The following is a 19,056-nucleotide window of genomic DNA, read 5'->3' on the forward strand; positions in this document are numbered from 1 at the left end:
ATCTTGTCCATTTTATCACTGGTTCACTGTGGGCACGCTTAACAGGAGTTTATAAATAAATAAAATTCGACATTCAAAAAACCGAAAGCGAAATCGAATCGTTTCCATCACCATGGAAGCAAACAGAATCAATATTTCGTGTGGGATATAGTGGGCCACCTTACTGACAGCAAAGGATTCGACACGATCAATCCTTCACGCCCGGCGTCAGCTGTACCGGAAGTGAAGGTTTCCGTCCATTTTGCTTAACCCGCAGAAAAGGAAACTTTTGCCGCTTCCTGCTGTTGATGGGGATAGATATCATTCTTTGGCAACTGTTTCTACAGAATTTTATCATGTTTAAACACAATAGTAATATGTAAATAAAAATCACAACCAATTTCTTTCTTTTTTTGTATGACACTGTTTTTCCTGACATCAGCACACATTTACTTACTTACTTTAAAATTTTATTTCTATTTTTCTCACCTTCTTCACACTTTATTCACATTGCGACACGGCTTTTACAGTGGATTTTCGGGATTTTCTTTACTGTTGGTTTGTTAAATGCATTCCCCTTTTACGTTTCCTTACATATCGTAACGTATCTCACGTTGCACTTTCCTATTGGTGTACAGTTCCGTTTTCTTTAAATGCCGATGCTTCAAACTGTGGTTTCACTGTCTTTTGGTTTGTTTCGCTTGGTTTATTGACTTATTAGTTTTAGTTTTTTTTTTTGTTCTCTTTTTTATGTTTCTTTACCCATCTCTCTTGTTTCTTATATCGTATCAGTTGCAAGGGGTTTCGTCTTCCAGTGTTTTCTCTCTATCTTAAAATCTATTTATATGTTTTCTGATTTGTTTGTTTGTTTTTTATTATAAAAAAGAAAAAAATGTTACCCTTGTCAGATTTACTGTACTGTTTCTACAGCATGGTGAAACAGCTGCCTTATCGAACCATACTTTTCATACAGTGCCCAACCAGTAAACGTGGATGCTGCACAATCGATCAATCTTCGGAGTATCTTTTGGGGAGGAAGGAGTTTTATCATTGTGACAAATGAAGAACAAGAAAAACAATCATCAAATGCAGCGCTTCATGGGTTTAGGTATGTGATTTTGTGATTGTATGATTGAGAGTGAGCATGAATTGACCCACGGTTGACTAAAATCTACCAGAAAATTTCAAAAGGAAAACATACATTCCGTCCCCTCTAATGACCGATACACACTACTTATCTATCGTGTTCTGCTAAAACGCTACGAAATAGGTTGGCAAAATTGTCCCTCACTTTCGCTATATATTACATTCACGGTGTAGGGTGTTTCGCTTCCGCTCTCCACGATGTGTGCGTGTGTGTACTTGTGTGTTTTGTCGAAAAAATGTATTAAGGATTGTATGGGGAGGAGGGGTGTACTGAGCGGTGATGGGGATGTGTGGAGAGTGAAAGCGTTTTAGTAAAGGCCGAAGGATGCTCAATGTTGCTCGACGTGTGAATAGTGATCATCCAAAAATGGGTGGGTGAAAAATAACCGAACGAGAAAGAAACACGCACCCTCACTACGAAAATAAGTTATTTCCTCTCCTCGCACTTAACAGCTAAGCGTTCTACGTACTACACCGAGGCCGGCGGTCACTATCGCTAACAGCACTATACTACTGCTGCCGATGCTGCCACCATATCGATCACCGGCTGCCGAACTGTTCCAGGACAGATTGAACAAACCTTTGGATTCACGTGGATTCGGATCACCGGTCGGTCCGGCCAATTCCTCCGGACAGGGCAGTTCTTCGCGGCCCAGCTTTAGCACGTTGACGGTTTGCGGTGCCTCCTTAGCGAGTGCATCATTCTCGCTGGCCGAGTCATCGATGTATTCACCGTTCTCGTCCAGCTGGCCGAAATCGTACGAGCTGGCCAGCGGTGAACGGGTCGGTTCCTCGGGCGTTTGGCCGAGGATGCAATCGATTCCCTTGAGACTTTCGCGCAGCTCCTCGTTACGCGTACTATCGCTCAGGTCGTACATCCACGAGAGCCGGCAGTCGCAGATCAAACGATTATCTAGAGAAGGGTGCAAAAAACGTTGGAAATAAATTTTTAGTATGTTTAAGGATGTTTTTTAAAGACGTATTCAAATAAAGATTTTATGAAAAAAAATTAATTAATTTGTTGAAGTTTTAATTTTTCAAAAAGTCGACATAAGTTTGAAACCAATCAATCGTAATAAGCAGTCCTAAATAAACTTTGCACTACTTGCAATAAAATTGAATAGAATAGAAAATAGTTTTGCTACGAAAAATCGCAATCAAAATCAATTTGTTTGCCGGAAGTATGCACGCAATACATTTACACCACATTTCATCAAACAATTCAACAATTCAAGCTAAATCATCAATCCGCACAATCTGTTAATAAAACTAAATCCACAAACATCTCTTTCGCTATCTGTTTTGCACACACCGGTATACTGCATAGACTCACTTTTATTGGTAAACGATAAACAAAAAAAAATCAATCAATCGTTCGAAAAATGCATCATATTTGGTTTGATTTTGCCTCGTCCAATTTTCCGGTGCTTCTTAGCAACACGCTGACATGTTGAAAAGCACTGTGAAAACATGCTATTCTGTTAAAATAGGTATCCCAGGAAAAAACAAGGGAAGGGACCAGCATGCTGTAATACTGGGCACAAGTATCAGCCTTCCCGTCCGTTCCAAAACATTCCAATCCACCGGACCTTGTGGCTGAATGTTTGAAAAGAATCTAAAATACCGTTCACCGGCTTCGTCCCTTGAAGCCCACAAAAATGTATACAGGATGAAGATACCTTCCTGCACGGTACACCCACACGTAAGCTGTAAAACCTTTTCATGTGTCAGCTGTCAGCGACAGTACCGACGAGACCAGCGTCGAACTGACTGGTGAAATCAACCTTTCATCATACACATATACACTTGGTCCCGGTGAACAAAAACCACCCCAAAAACATCCACTACGGCAACAGTTGTCGAACGATGGCCGGAGATGAGCTTCGTTGAACCGATCGACTGTGGACGGAAGGACCATTTGCCGAGCCATGATTTCCATTTCGGCTCCCATCGGACAACAGAACTGTACGGCAAGAAGGATGGGTGGAAAACTGATCAGACAGAGCAAGAAAGGAATCATGTATCCATTTCGGGGTAAAATTTGCCATCAGTTTCGAAAGAAATCACTCGGTATCAGTTACGTTGCAAACTTCGCACACGAGTCTCAGAGACTCGGTGACCAACGTTAAAGCATGTGCGACATGCAAAATCCTTACACACACGCACGAATTCGTCGATAGATGTGACCGACGAGGATGTGTATCGAAAATCCAATCATATTTCGGTTAATCCACCGTACTGGGTGAGGGAAGTTTACGACCGTTTACCCGATGAATGGACGATAAAATGTTTCGTTTAAAGTTGGCACCGATCCGTACCAGTTTGATGATGGTGCAGACCCCTTTGACAAGTTTGCTTCAACCATTCGTTACGGTTCAATTTTTTTTTTTGCTGATCTGGTTTTGCTTCGTTTCCGAAAATATAAGACGGAGTTGAGTTTCAAAACGATAAACGATTTTTTTTTTGTACGTAGGAAGATACTTACCACGCAGTGACAGTAGCGCACTGTTGTTCACCAGATTGTCCATCAGCGGAACGATGTGACCGTACGTCATGGTGGTCAGACGGTTAGAGTCCAGATTGAGCAGCTGGAGTGCCGACACGCTGGTAAACGTGGCACTGTCGATGGTGGTGATGCGATTGTTTTCCAGATGCAGATAGTTCAGGCTGGTCAGTCCGTCAAAGGCACGTTCGTCGATTTTCTATGACAAAAACCAAAGCGTTTTGATCAAATCGCTTTTACTAAGCAACGTTTTTGCATACCAAAGCTCGTCTATTCGCTTCAACTCACCTCAATTCGATTGCTGTCCAGGAAAAGCATCTGTAAGCTCCACAGATCAGCAAACACGAACGCACCCAGATATTCCACATCGTTGTACGACAGCTTCAGGATCTTCAAATTCTCCAACCCCTTAAAGTACTCCCGGGCCAGCACAGCGATCTGGTTCGACTCGAGGCGCAACTCTTCCAACTTTGTCAGCTCCTCAAATCCATTGTCATGCAGGTTGAAGATGCTGTTGTTCGCCAGGTTCAGCTTGATCAGCTTCGGCACATCCACAAACGCGTCCCGATCGATCTTCTTGATGTAGTTGTTTTCCAGCATCAACTCCTCGAGGGATTTGTGATGCGCGAATGCGTTACCGTGTAGCGTTACGATCTGATTGTTCGGCAGATTGATAACCCGCAGCTCCGTCAGGTTGCCGAATGCGAACGGATAGATGTCACCGATGATACCGTACTCGATCGTGAGCGTACGCAGCTTGTACAGCGTTGCGATCACGTCCGACGGGATGTACGTTAGGTTGCCCGATTTACGCACGGTAAATTTCAAATGCTCCAGCTCGGTTTGCGTGTGAAACGCGAGCCAGTTGTAATCTTTGCGCGGCAACTCACCGTCAAAGATGGAGCAGGAAGCTTTCTGCGCTTTGGCGTGACTTTCTGGCGAACAGTGACAGGCAAGCTTCATGTTGATGTCTTCCGAGCAAAGGTCCATCAGTGGCGTTGTGATCGTCGGTGCGGACGATATAATCTGTGCCGATTTGCCCTTGCGCACGGTTTGCTTTTCATAGCTTCGGGCAACGGTTGTGCAGGGCAGTGTTGCCAGCAGTACCAGCATCAGCCCTGTCAGGGTTCGGTCTATGTTTATCGTCCTCATGGTGTAGATCCAGAGAGAACCCTTTCCGATTCGTTGAATGTTATAATTCTGAAAGAAACAATAAATTACACAAAAAAGAGAATTAGTACTTTAATAAAGCTGATTGCATAGCGATACGGCCAGGCCGTTCTTTATGAATAAAGAAAAAAAATAACTGTAGAACCATTAATTAATTTCACCCAACGTCAGAAGATGTTAAGCAAATCGTAATCGTAATCTCTCTCTGTGTGTTGCAATTCCTCTCCCAGCATATGCGAAACGCCCCAGTGTGCCTGGTAAAATCAAGAATCTGTAGAGTTTCAATTAAAATAAACAAGATTTGTCGCATTTGTTTACCGACTTTCCTTTCGAACGCAGCACTAACCGAATCTCATTTTCGACTTTGTTAGCATTATTTTTCACCCCTTCCTTCACCCCTTAAAATTTAGATCGCAACCTTCTCCCTCCCTCTCATTAATGTCACCCAGCGGGATTGCCATACCGGTACCGAACGCTCGGTGACAGTGAGCGATGCCAAATGCAAATAGACAAACATTTTAATATCCCTCGGCGAGCGTGAATACGTACCGTAGGAAGCTTTCAATTTACAATCCACCCCCTTAAGAAGTTTCAAGTGAAAATGGCCGCTCGGAAAGGGTGCCGGTTTGGTACCGGCGAATAAAAGCGGCAAAAAAACAAAAGCCATTTTACGCTGGTTCGTACTCTCGGGAGGAGAATGTGAAGGAATAAAAAAAAAATACGCCAAGAAAGGTTCTTTCTTTTTATCTTTGATTGTGGTGCGTCGCGATTCGATTACGCCCTATTCCGGTTATCTCTGTTGATTCAGACCGGCTGCCAGCTCGAATGTCTGTGAAAGGTACGGTTACCGCCCGGAGCATTAGTACGCCGTCGGTACGAGTTTTTGGGTTGAGGATGCGTTTTACGGGCAAAATATTTCGCTTCCCTTTTTAGGGATTTATTTATTTTTTCATTTGTTACCACCCTCGTTCGATTCAATCCTATCAAATTAGCATCTGATTTACTTAAGCAATTTAGCGCGCTTGTGTCAAGCGAATTTCCGATAGCAGCTTGTGGAAGGTAGGAGATAATGGGAATTAGTTGCAACCCTCCATTTGTCGGTGGCAGGTTTTGCCGTTTTGCTGGTTTAAAAGCATTTCCATTTCATCTTCACCGGAGCGTTCCATGAAGAGTTAAGAGTGTAAGAGGGTTTGTGTTTTTTTGGTAAATAAAAAAAAAACACAAATTAAAATAGTGAAAATTGTAACAGGCGACATTACCAGTGACATGTGTTCATTTCTGTAAACGATTCGTTCCAAATAAAAATTGGCTACAAGCAGCACACTCGACAAACATTTCCCATTTACAGCTGCTGCAAATTTTACTAGTTCCAGTAAAATGGTTCCTCATCAACTATTGATTCATCTGCGCAGCATGGCCACTCGCTCCCTTCCCATCATCGATCGTTTGCTGATTAACGAAACCTGCATCATTGATCGGTGACATTTTCCCAGCTCGTTCGGGTAGCTTCCAGTTTCTCATTGCATTTTCCGAATGCACATGGTTCACACACCGTTCGTGCGAATATTTACACACACAGCTGGCAGTTTTGTTGGGCCGTTAAATTTCCTCTACTTTGTTGGTCCTTTTCTGCAACGCAACACGGTCGTGTGTCAGCGTCCCCTTTCTGATCATGATTTTTGCCCTAAAATTCACCCCCCCCCTGGTGAGCGCATCATTTTTCATTCAATTAACTGCATTGCCAATTTTAGGTCTGGCGTCCACCGGTGGACTGGACAAAGGGTCAGAGCATGAACATAAGGTCGGGAAACGGGAAGTCATATTTCATGTGCGCCACTGTCCCGGTGTTATGTTTCTATTAAGAAATTAAAACGAACCAAACCTACGGACCACCGTGGCTGTGTTTTCCTGATACGCACGTACAGCCACATTCGGCCTAGCATAAACGATTAAGAACCCTGCCGGTAAAGATAGTGTATTTTTATACTTTTATTTTCTCACACGCTGCAATCCTGCGGTGCAGCCTGACGCCATTTATATTGGGCCACGGTGATGGGAATTGCGATAATGGAAATACGGCAAATAATAAAACAAAAAGTACAACTTTACCGTAAAACGTTTTCCTTTCTACTTTTTGATGCAATATTTTTATGACGAGCTTTTAAAACATTTCTCTCTATTTATCGTTTTTCATTATGAGCAATTTTATTCGTGGCCATTAACGGGAATTGTTCTCTACTCTGTAGAGGAACGATTTTTGTTCGCAACCGCTGATAAGATTGTATCGATTTTTATTATTGCATTCAATTTTTACTTCATTTGTTAAGGGGGGAATTGAAAGTCAATAAATAAACCTTACAAAAAAGCTATACAGTACACGCATGCACACAAAAAGCGTGATCGAAACTGAAGGTAATTCGGGTTAAACGAAGGTAAAAAGGATATTAATCATACTAGCATGCGGCATTTGTTTGCCCGAGAGTGATGAGGAGATGAGGGTTTTTTGGGCATGATGGGATATAGTTGCATCGACATGCATTTTACATTTTGCTTCCCCGCTACGATGCATTCTGCTGCCCATTACCGTACATTTGCCGTGTAACATCAGGCAAATGTCGCGCTAAAGTCACTTTCGTTTAGTGCATATGTTTCGATTTTGTAAGGCAAAAAGCACTTCCCGTCATGAAAGCATTTTTGGTGAAGGGAAAATATAATCCAACGACGACAAAAAAAAAATCCATGGGAAAAGTTTCAAAACGCTTCAAGTCGTTGCAATTTTATCCCTTTTTTGCGTGCTCGTTCATGCTCGTCAAACAACAGCAAGAGAAAAAAAACTAATGCTTTGATCGAATTTTCATCGATCCAACAGCATGTGCGCATTAATTCTTGTATATCCGATGCAGGAAGCCTAGAGCAATAGCAACAAAAAACTGATACCAAAAAAAAGTGTAATAATAATGCAACTTCTCGGCAACTGCTGAACTGTCGACAGCAGCTTTAATTGTATTTTGATACCCACTTTGCGAAACTGTACACCCGTAACTGGCCGGAAGTGTGCAGATGAAGATGCTTGATGCCGAGCTGCATAAAAGAAGCAGGAAGATTGTTGTTGCATCAACAGCTCATTACATGCAAGTGCGCCGGAGTCTCCTTTTTGGCCACTGGGTAGGGAACGATTGTGCAAAAGTAGAGAAAGGATAAAGAACCCCTACTTGAGAAATAACTCACCTCTTGAGTGTCTTAAAGAGAGGAGTGGCATATTTCTTTCTGTTGAATAGAACGCACCGGGGTAATGCAATTTTCCCCCTCTTCATATTTCTTACTGCAAAGCGAAGTTTGAATTCAGGACCCAGGACCCAGCCAGACCCCTCTATTTGCTGCAGATGGTAAAGGGAACTGTTGTGTCACTTCCGTTTCTCCGTCCGTGTTATTTTAATGAACAGGCTTTTTTGTTGTTGCTGTTGCTGGTATTGCATCTTGTTTCTACGATTCTTCCACGAGCATGGAAACGTTCGAAGCGACGGCCCCCGGTGTCAGAAACAAATAGGCACTTCAGCCGGGCTTCTCAACGGTAGCTTCATAGCTTCTTGATTGGAAAGCAATAGACAGCTCAGCTGTACCGGCCGTGATGTACCGCCAGCTTGTCAAGGGGTCCTCGAGAGCCAATTCTACGCAGCAACAGTTACCGATGAGGTTCAGGCTGGGAAGAACGGTGAGAATGGGTCGACCGGGAGAATGGGAAGAATGAAGTATAAAAGGGAATAAAACCCCTCGCGTGTTCATTCATCACCATCTCATTCTCATCAGCATCATGCCATTACGACCGAGTCAAAACAGCCGCGAGTGATGAAGTGAGAAGGATCCCGAAAGTGCTATTCATGGGAAAGGGAATGTTATCTAAAGGCCGATGAGATCATCGAGTGACGTTCCGAGCGCTTGTACCGATATGATTGGGAAATTAATGATCTAGTAAAGGATGGTGCTTTGTTCGTGTTTTTCTCCATCGGGTTGAGTTTATTTTATTTGAATGAGTTGCACTTCATGATATTAATTTTGTTTTAATGAAGAATTTTATGCGAGTTCTTTTAATTAATTGTAACTGTTCGTTGGAAAATAAATCAAATCAAAGATCTTACTCGTTAGACAATATGGTTGAAAGTATTAGAAAAAGAGATTGGAAAACATTTTCTAACTTTCATGGCCAAGATGATGTGACATTGCATACTTTCCGGCTGTTACAAATAATTTTCATACATATTATATAGCTTCATGGAAATTAACAGGGAATTTTGGTAAGGCCAATTAAATTAGAATAGAGATTGTAAATTAGGATAATAACTACTAGAAAACAATACTCGTTTGAAAGGTTTGTATTGACAACTGTAATTTCACAGGCAATCAAGCGTATCGGAACGAGATGTTTCTTATAAGAATTTAAGCTATTTTTACCCTCTTTAACCACATGAAAGCACTTTGAGATGAAATTGAAAAAGATTTTAAAACGGTATAAAAACAGAAACCTAGCAAAAGGAAACGTAAAACACGTCATGATCTAATGGATGGATGCTCAGGCATGCTTACCGGCTGACATTTCTTCGCCCTTTTTTTTGCCAATTCTAAACTTTCTAACCGTGCCTTTGCTTCCTTTGCCAATTAGCCAAACCGTGTGTTCCTTTTTTTTGCCTTCTATCGAACACTGACTGTCGATGCGGATTTTTCGTGATTGCTAAGTATTTCGCTCCTTCTCCGTTGCGAAAACTTTTTGCTTCGCTACGATTTGTTGTTGCGAAACAAATTTACAGCTCGTGAGAATCGGTCCAACGGTGGTGGACGTGGATTGGAACAGCGAAGAAAAAAAAACGATATTTCGCGACCATGGCACCGGAACGACAAAGCGTACCAAATAAAAGCAAAGCAGCAAGACCGAGGGTGGAACGATGAAGAAAAAAAAACATTCACTCCAATCCTGGCTTTTCCACCAGACGTACCCCATTCCCCGCGAAAGGAACTCTTTCAAGCAACAATCAACGCGGAAGTGTGTATTCAATTTGTACAAGCGAATCCTCCCGCTCCCGGTGGACCGATTTCACCATCGCCGTGTAGCACCGGTAAAAGAAGTTGCGATGGAAAACCAGATTGAGGTAATTTTTTTAACGCTACTCTTTTGGCTTCTGTCGCAGCCCGGTGAGTGGCGAGATGTGGGTGAGCTTGCTGGCCCAACCACAGCTGCTACCAAAATGCCATCGGCCGTATCGTGTAGGCTTTCGTCGATTGTTAGAATGCGTCCTTCGGGGGGACCGCGTACGCTCCAATCTCTTGATTTCCTAACGAAATTTCTAAATTCAATAATACGCTATCGGGGACGGGACAAGCCAACATTGGCAGCGGCACAACACAATCGCACACGCAGCGGTGAAAAAAAAGGAACAAAATGGAAGAAAAATCCTACAGCACAAAAGTGCACAGAAAAGCGAGCGCGCTTACGGTAAAACTGGCTACCCAAACCCCTCGGAAATTGGGTTGGGCTGAAGTTGATTACCGTCGAATGGTGCAAGACAACGCTCGAACACTGGCAGACGTTGGCAAGGACAGTGGAAAGTCCTTTCGGACGGCTGACGAAGGCAGTGGCTCGAGAGGTGGTGATGATTGAATTAAGCTTTCGAAATGATTGACTTTTGCCAGTCAATTGTTGACTTCGATTATGTAGATCAGTGAAAAGCTGCTTTCAGCCCTGTGGTCCACCAGTCAAAAGGGAGTGTGGTGAATCCTTGATGGTTTTTGTAGTTGCTGCCTTTTTTGTCGCTGGTCTGCCCTTTTACAAGGTTTAGACATCTTGGACGGATTAGTGCTCGTATGCCACTTACGTGTTGAGTTGCCTTTTGTCGAATTTGCCATTCCAGCGCACCTGATGTTCGATTTAATCCGCGGAAAAGCGTACTCAACATTGAAGTGCTGGCACAAGTGAACAGGGGGGTGGAAAGAATGATAGCCTTCTAACGTGGCTGTACGTCGTGTGTCTAGGGTGTAAGACTAATGCATGAACATGTGAATCTTAAGCCAATTAGGTGATATTACTTTGATCAATCATTAAGCTAGGTTCTTCTAAGGTATCGGAATATCAGTCAATGACATTCTTCTAATTGGCAGTGATCATCAAAATAGATAATCTAATTAAGTTTATCAACATATGCGATAGAGAGGAACGAATAACTGTATTTTTATTCGATTGACAAGATTTTTGTCATTTCTCGTTATTCCGTTAGAAAAGTCGTATTTCTAAAACACAGTTTCACTATCTTCAATACCTTGCTGTGAAACAAAATTTCACTATCTTCAATATCTTGCTATAGATAATAGAACAAAATAATGAACTTCCTTCAAATACGCCTAAATGTATGCAAACTGAAAAAATTGTGTATAATGAATTTGAAAATAAAATTTCTATAATGATTCTATCTAGCGTAGGAGACAAAACACGCGAACTACATATAAGTTCAATGAACCAACACTCTTAGTAACCCCTATGTCCAGTACGAACAAACAAACGCAATGGTCAACGATCAAGAAATGAGCACGTCCGACAATGAAGAAATGAGTACGTATAGAAAAAAAAATCCCCAATATTAATACAAACCGCTTCATAGCACTCTAAACCACATCATGATGATTTATTTATGTTCCTGTGAGAAACTTGACACCGCTTGAAATATGACCTCCCGAGGCAGGATCCCTTGTCCACCACACCTTCCGCCACACAGGGGCGCAATCAAAAGCGCACTTGAGACAGAAACCGCAGAACGGGCTGAATGCAACGCGAATGCAACCGCAGCACCATTAACCACCGAAGTCTTAACCGCTTTGGTCGAAATGGATGGAATTGTGTTCTTTATTTTATTTTAGTTTTTGGTCCGTGAAAAACATTCAACATCATGTCAGGCTCGTACAATCTAGTTGAACAACGATCGGACACGCTCGTTTTGACAGATGGATGGATATGAAAGAATTCAATAACGAATCGGAAATTCGATACCGTTCGTAATATGATGGTGAGCCAGGGAACAAAAAGGGGGGGATAGACAAGTGAAGAACGAAGGTAAATCTTTGTAAACTTCATGGTCTTATTCCTTAGCGGTCTTTGAAGCTCGTTCGGCTTCAATAACGAGAAATCCTCCGTATCCTGTCTTTGATTTTCAAAGGAATTGATTAGATATAGCAAGAGCACTCTCCACTCCGTGACTGCTTTCTATCTACCTTCCGTGTACTGCCCTTCGCACTTCAATGGTACAGCTTCATCAATGACGTAGTTATAAATTATGGCATTAATTTTCGAACAGCGAGCTGAGCTCGAGAATTAAATCATTCGCATCACTAGCCACTGCTACAAAGAATGCGAATAAAAAAGTGAACTGGAACGAACTGGTTCGCAAGCTTAAATAAATATCACATAAAAACGGCGCATGCTAAACTGGGGAAATGGATTCACCCTAACGTCCACAGCAGCACCCCACAAAGAATGATGTTTGATTAGATTGTGTCTTCCCCGCTGAAGAATATTTTCTTCCGAAGGAAACGCTTCATGACTTTGCAAAAACCGTGACCGATTACGATTATCTCGGCCGGCCACAGCCGACTCCTTCCTTCACATCCTGGCATGCCGGTTTCGGCATGATCAGTGTTCAATGTTACGATGGTAAGAATAGAAAATGAATGGTATTAAACGCTTGTTAAAGCCAACAGCAGCAACGGAAGGTTCAATTTTTCACGCACTGTACATGGTTTTGGTCGGCAGGATTGAATGCAACATAACCGACCGTTCTGATTCCAGATTCTCATTCTACAACTACACCAGACGTCTTAGTGTTGCCTTTTCTTCCCTTAGAGAATGCTCCGACGGGAAGGAATGTTTGATTCATGATTCTGTTTTTCCTGAAGTTTTCCTTCTTCTGCTCGAGAAAAAACAGTGAACGAAACGAGCAGACGAATGAAGTTCTGTTCTCCTTCTTCCCGTTGGCAATTTTGTACGGCTTTGAATCGTTTCCTTGCACACGCGGGGGTGATGGCTGGCATGCTACATCCAACAGTACACCCCGAAGGCGATTGTTTATTTATTTTTATTTCATTCGATTAGGCTTTCAACAACACTGCCACCGGATAGCGCCATCCAAATGATGATGTATGAACAGATTATGGATCCGCATGATAGATCGAGCATCGAGGAAGAGAATGTCCCCTTTCCACTGGGCAAAATACGACTGGCAGGATAGTCTTCGATGACGATGGTACGATTGCTTACGGTTGCTCACCAATCGTGACAGCAAGATGTGCGAGATGAAATGTTATAAATTTTGAGTGATGCCCGGATGAAGCGTTCCTGGAATTGTTGATACCGAGGGCAACAATGTCTCCATCCAGGGTAAGCGAATCCTTGCTAAGTCCTTTAACATCATCCGATGAAGCTCAAACGATTTGCCCCAAGACGTCAACAGTTCGGGGCAATCTTAAATGATGGACATTCATTGACGGCAATGGAAGGTTGGAGACGACACACAGTCGATTACGCAGTTTCATCTGGGCTCGAACATTGCTGGACAAATTCTCGACGATTGGAACCGTTTGTCTATTCACTCAATTAAATTGATAATGAACCATCGTGAAGGTTGTGGAAGGAATTGAAATTTACATTTTAATTGAGCGATCATCAATTGCTGCTGTTACTTCGGACGGAGCACAGACTTGTGTTGGCGAATTGGTTCATCCTCTATGTTTATGAGTGTCACATTCGTCTTGCATCTTGTGTCCTTTGTAAGACGAGGTTCGTTTTCCTATCATGTTGATTGCAGAAAACATCCCACCATTGTGTGTTGGAAGATGACAACCTACTCTATACCTTGTGTTCGATCCATTCCAAACGATGTCCTTTCAAGATGGGATGGAGAAACGTGCACGAAGACATACCATCCCGCAGTAAATAGTTAATTGTACCTGGACCTTTTCAAACCCGTTGGCAATTGTATCAAGCTCAATAAAGACATCATCGAAACAGTACGAAAGATGTTAACCGATGGAAGAACATCTTTCGTGTCTTCTACCCACAAACAACACAAACATGGGAATCAATTCTCCAACCAATTTATCCTTGAAGCACCATCCCAGGGTCAGAATTAATTTCTTTCAGTTTAATTGCACACTTTCCAACATTCCAGCAGACGTGGTATGGGGCTAACTGTGTTGTAAAACATCGCCCATCGCTCATGCGTTCCCGGGAGAGTAGCCCATAAATTGCCCTCCTCATGCAGGGTGGCATGGGCCGTGCCACAACCCAACCAATTGACTTCGGACGTCGCAGAAAACTGGCCCCAAACCCCGTTCGGGAAGGTTGTAGAATTTTCGGGCACATTATTTGCGGATCGAAGACAAACAATTTTCGTCCCTTTTGCGGAAGCGTATCGTAATGCGAATTGAATTCCCCGCGTTGTGTATTTGGTCGTGTACCGGTTGGTACCGTCTGTTTAAATATCATGCTCAATGTCAACAGACATTACCGAACCATCGTCGTGGTATGGTTTTTCGGCAAAATCTCATCAAAAAACTTTTCCGTTTTCATGCGTATGTGTCCCAGCGGTTGACACGTGGCAGATGTACGCTGAAATATGAGCGACGATGTCACCCAGGTGGGTGAGCAGCACCGGGGTTTTCTAAATGCTGTGCGACAGTTCATGCAAACAGACCGTTAAAACCTGGATCCGTAACGGAGCTAATGGTGCAATAAAGAAAACAAAACTAAACGAAGCCCCGAGCGATGAAACCGCGCGCCGGTGTGCCATTTAATCAACGTTACGTCACACCGACCGAAGGAAAAGGGAAAGGGCTTTTGTTTCGCGGAAACATCTTTTTTTGTTTTGGGAATGTTTTTTGGTGGAAAACTCGGGCAGTAATTCCAGTGTGTGACGGCCTGTTGCGCACAGGAACGGGATGCGTGCGTACTTACCTAATTGTGTTTAAATGTCAGCCGTGTTTCGGTTCCTGGGAGATCTGTTGTGTACGATCTGGTGGTGAAGGGAAGATAAGAGTGGAGGGGGAAAAAGTTAATTAATACATAATTCACAAATTATTGAGCGTTTCATTTTGATGGTTTATTAAAAACGGGAAATTAAAGAAGGAATGTTTCCTTACGCGAACAATCATGTGCACGATAGAGAACAATGCTCAAAACAGTGTTCCGCGGTGTTTGACGTCATGCTGTTAATGTTTCATATGTTCGGTGTTTGTACACACACATTTAAATATTTATGCATTTGAAGGACACATCGTTAACGCCTTTTGATTGAGAATTGATTGAGAACTATGTTAATGATATAATTTGATTTTATCAACTTGTTTCTTATTAAATGATCAAAATCGTTGTACAATTTAAATTACTTATACGTGTAATTTTGCGTTTTGCGTTGGATAGTTATTTTCCCAAAAACATTCGTATTAAAGCCCCACGTGTATTGAAACTTCTAATACGGCATATTCATTCATGCATTGTATCACGATTTTCCACTCAGTAATTGAGTATCACCTATCAACAATGTTTGACTGCTTTAAATCCCCAAAAATGTACTACTCTAATTTGATTATGAAGCAGTTCACAACTATCCACAACCATTTCACTCTCAATGCCATATCTGAAATCGTCATCGATACGCACATTCTAGTTCGATTGACGGAATTAGGATAATGCATGAAAATTAGCTTCATCGAACGTTTCGAAACGTGGTCTGTATGGCCCTTTTTGCCGTCCCGTTCCAAGGTTCTTGCGAGGTAACATACATTTAACCATCGCATAATCGATAGATTACATATCAAAAGCCACACTAATTACCAACCTTCCAGCACCGGGCGGTGCGTGGTTTAATTATTCAGTAGTTCTGCCCACCCGACACAACACTGCCGACTGTCGGCTCGACGCAAGCAAATACACGCACGCGCCCATCCATCCGAAACAATCATTAAATGTCTCCTGCAGGCGTAAATGGAATCGAGTCGTGAATTGGCATCGATTTGTATCATGTTGCAACTCCGATTCCTTTTTTCGTGCAGTTTGTGCCGCTGTAATTATGTGGCGCACTGTTTACATTCGTTTGCGACAGGCGATTCGTGTAAAATGTACTATTCAATATCAAAATCTGCTTCAATATCAAAATTGGAAACAAGCTGACGGGTGGGAAAACAAAGGAGGAAAACCACATTAGATGCAGGTAATCAGTGCGGGAGTAACGGACTCCTCCGGCACAGTCTGATCGATTCCTTTGGCTCATATTGCACTCTTTACCCATACATCAAAACATAGCGTATGCTATTTTACATTCAAACAAACCTTCTGCTCGAATCAAGACAAGGCTTCGCTACGGTTTCATTCGCCATTCCCTGCGGCACCCGTAGATGAAGGAATACCCGCAAAACCTTTACCTCGACTTGCTACTGACAGCTCGCAGGCACAAGTTCAAAGGCAATGGATTTTAATCCGATCTGACAGCTTCAAGTGGTGTACCGCCCGGAGGCATCATTTTCCCTTTCGATCAGCAGCAGCAGCAACAGCAGTAGTAGAAGCGAAAAGGGTACCATCGGGGTCGCATTACGTCGATGTCACAACAGAGCGAGCGTTCAATTCCTTTCTTCTGTCCCAGCTCTGGCAGCTCGGTGAACCCCTTTTGGCTCGTTCTGCCCATTAGCATCGGCGACATATGTATGCATTTGGTACTGTTGCCTACGGTTGTGCTCGAGGCATCTCTCGGTTGTTCTTTTACACTCTCACCCTTTGTACTGAAAGTAGTATGTCTTAGTATATTTGTTTTTCCCTCCCATCCATTCTCTGATTAAGCTTGTTTTGGGTGCAATTCGAAGCTTATTAAATATTTGATGTCGTTCGTGTTTTATTCTGCTTGTAAAATGCGCTTTGACACGGCATCAAATTGCTCTACCCTCTAATCGTGGCAAACAGTTCACCATACGTCACCGTATAATACAGGGTAGTACTTTAGAGTTCTTAAAAATAGACAGTTAAAGAAAGAAGTTTTCTTTTTCCTTTCTTGTTTCCAAAATCAACCTTTTGGCATTAGAATATTTCTCTGAAAACGAAACGAGAGCATCAAGATTAGGCCATCCATAGCAGGGCAATAAGAAACTGGATGCTACCGTCATCGGTGAATTCTCACAACACGTGATGAGTCTTTTTCCACCTTGCTCGCATATCCTTCTGTATCTTCAGGTAGCTGATAGCTGGGCTGAAAAACAACTGATGCTGACCCATCCGAGACGTTAAGTAATTTTTAATTAACGTTCCAAAACGCTTGCTCCATCACGAGTTAAGTGGAAAACGTGCGGAACGAAACCCAGGCAACGGCTGGCCTGGGACAAAATGGTTGATATGCACAGGTACTGCTAATTATGGCCGACATTTAAGTTAAGCAGCATTCCACCGAATCCACCAGTAGATCCTGTATCCAGTGCCCGATGCTGGATGATTGCTGCAGAAGATTGTTGTACCCTGCCGGTAGGTTAAGATCTAGACCGAGAGATTCCATTATAGTTCGCTGCTTAGCATGTCGTCAGATGGTTTTGATGGAGCGCCAGTGGAACGGAATGAGATAACGATTAACAAACAGCTGAGAAAACGGGTCCCATCCCCACCGGTACGATTAGGGCTGTTCTCAATCGTGCTAGAGTTTAAGCAAATGGATGTTCTTCGGTCAATTAACTGACAAAAAAACTGGTTCTAGCAAATCGCACGTTGGAATGTAAATTTCAAGGTCGTGTAGAATAGACATTAAACGAATCTCTTCAGAACGGTCCGTAGTCATCTTTAAGGGATGGCTCGGATTCCCATCAGACCGATGCCGGTGTTTGTTCATTAGATGAAGAAAATCACATTCTGAAAATCAAACTAAGGGTCGGCTGGTGCTGCTGCTGCTTCAACTTTAATGCGATTCGAGACCCACTACCCACTCGGGACATTTCCCTTGAGGTAGGCTCTAAATCTAATTGACACCAACCTCACCTTAGTAGATGGAGTAGAAAATTGTGAAACAAACAAACAAAAAACACAACCTAGCACGTGTGATCCTCATCACGTAGGTTTGTTAAATATTTCACAAGGCGTCCAAGCTTCCGAAGTCCGACGATTCGGTCAGCTGACCGGATATTCACCGAGCATCGTGGGAACCTTAACCGAGTTGGACTTCTGTCGTGTGTTTAATGTTTAATGCTACAAACAGATGGCGCTCTGGTGATGCTCCGGTTTTAATTCCTGAGCTGACCCAATGGACGAGAAATATGAGATCGTATTTTTGTATCCCAACGTGTTTTTTTTTTGTTGAACCTCTTTGGAACCCTTAGAAATTGGTTGACATCTTTAACCAGTGAGCTATAGCTGGGAACTCTTTCTTTCCCCGCTGCTCGGACGCACCGGACACTATTTCCGGTGTAGAAAATCGATCGACTTTAAGCGTCGAGTGAGCGTTGCTGAACTAAACCAATTTTAGGCCTTTTGCTGTCTGCATCTTAAGACAACCATCCACAGCGATGTTGGATGAATGTGGGCAAGGCGAAACATAAAACACCGAATCTACCGTGTGCAAGATTATCGATTCTCGTTAGGCCATATGGTGGACGCTTCTTAACGGTTCAATTAACGTTTAACGTTTCTCCGGGCGCCCAAAATTGTGTTACCGGAGTAGCCGAACCGAGCTTTCCCTTGATCTTCCGGCACCCGATGGTGCGAGTGGTTGAGGTAAATCGAAAATGAAAAGCACTTTGTTTACACGACGTACGGCTTTTACACTCGAGCCGTGGAGCGGAAGCATCTGGAAAAGAGGAAGAGAGTACGAGAGAGAGGGAGAAACAGAGGGTAATCGGAGGAAGCCACCTTTAGGTGACGGATAAATCCCTACCCGGTGCACGAAACGCAAAGCTGGAATTGGAACTGAGGTGAACTATTCCGCCCAGAACTAGCCGGGCTTGGTGTGGCTGGATGGATCGTTTCGGGCCGTAGCTACAATCTAATTTATCGGATTAGTTGTGGCCAGAATGGGCCGGGTCGAATTGATCCCGCAGACTGGAAAAACGAACCGAATGATCCGGACGCAGTTTGGGACGCGTCTGAGCTGTTCGACTTGATGTGGAGTGCGGTCTATGGAATCAGCTTTGGATCAAGCGATTTCCTATGGTTTCACAGAGCCGATTCGATACGATTCGACGGTGGGAATAGATTGATT

At 43.0% G+C, this 19,056-nt stretch overlaps 1 protein-coding gene across 3 annotated transcripts in view; it reads right to left on the bottom strand.

The window, feature by feature from the left end:
* Window positions 1-427: 427 nt before the first annotated feature.
* LOC125766414 (connectin-like) overlaps window positions 428-19,056 on the bottom strand; it is a 97,284-nt gene continuing 78,655 nt past the window's right edge. For all 3 annotated transcript variants that reach the window (XM_049432372.1, XM_049432373.1, XM_049432371.1), the window contains 4 exons: window positions 14,787-14,844; window positions 3,917-4,828; window positions 3,611-3,827; window positions 428-2,038 (listed from right to left, as the gene is read on the bottom strand). In XM_049432372.1, the coding sequence (XP_049288329.1) occupies window positions 1,572-2,038; window positions 3,611-3,827; window positions 3,917-4,780 (1,548 nt within the window). In that variant the 5' untranslated portion in view covers window positions 4,781-4,828; window positions 14,787-14,844 and the 3' untranslated portion in view covers window positions 428-1,571. The remainder of the gene's footprint in view (window positions 2,039-3,610; window positions 3,828-3,916; window positions 4,829-14,786; window positions 14,845-19,056) is intronic.

The sequence above is a fragment of the Anopheles funestus genome, chromosome 2RL (assembly GCF_943734845.2).
Source record: "Anopheles funestus chromosome 2RL, idAnoFuneDA-416_04, whole genome shotgun sequence".
Lineage (NCBI taxonomy): Eukaryota > Metazoa > Arthropoda > Insecta > Diptera > Culicidae > Anopheles > Anopheles funestus.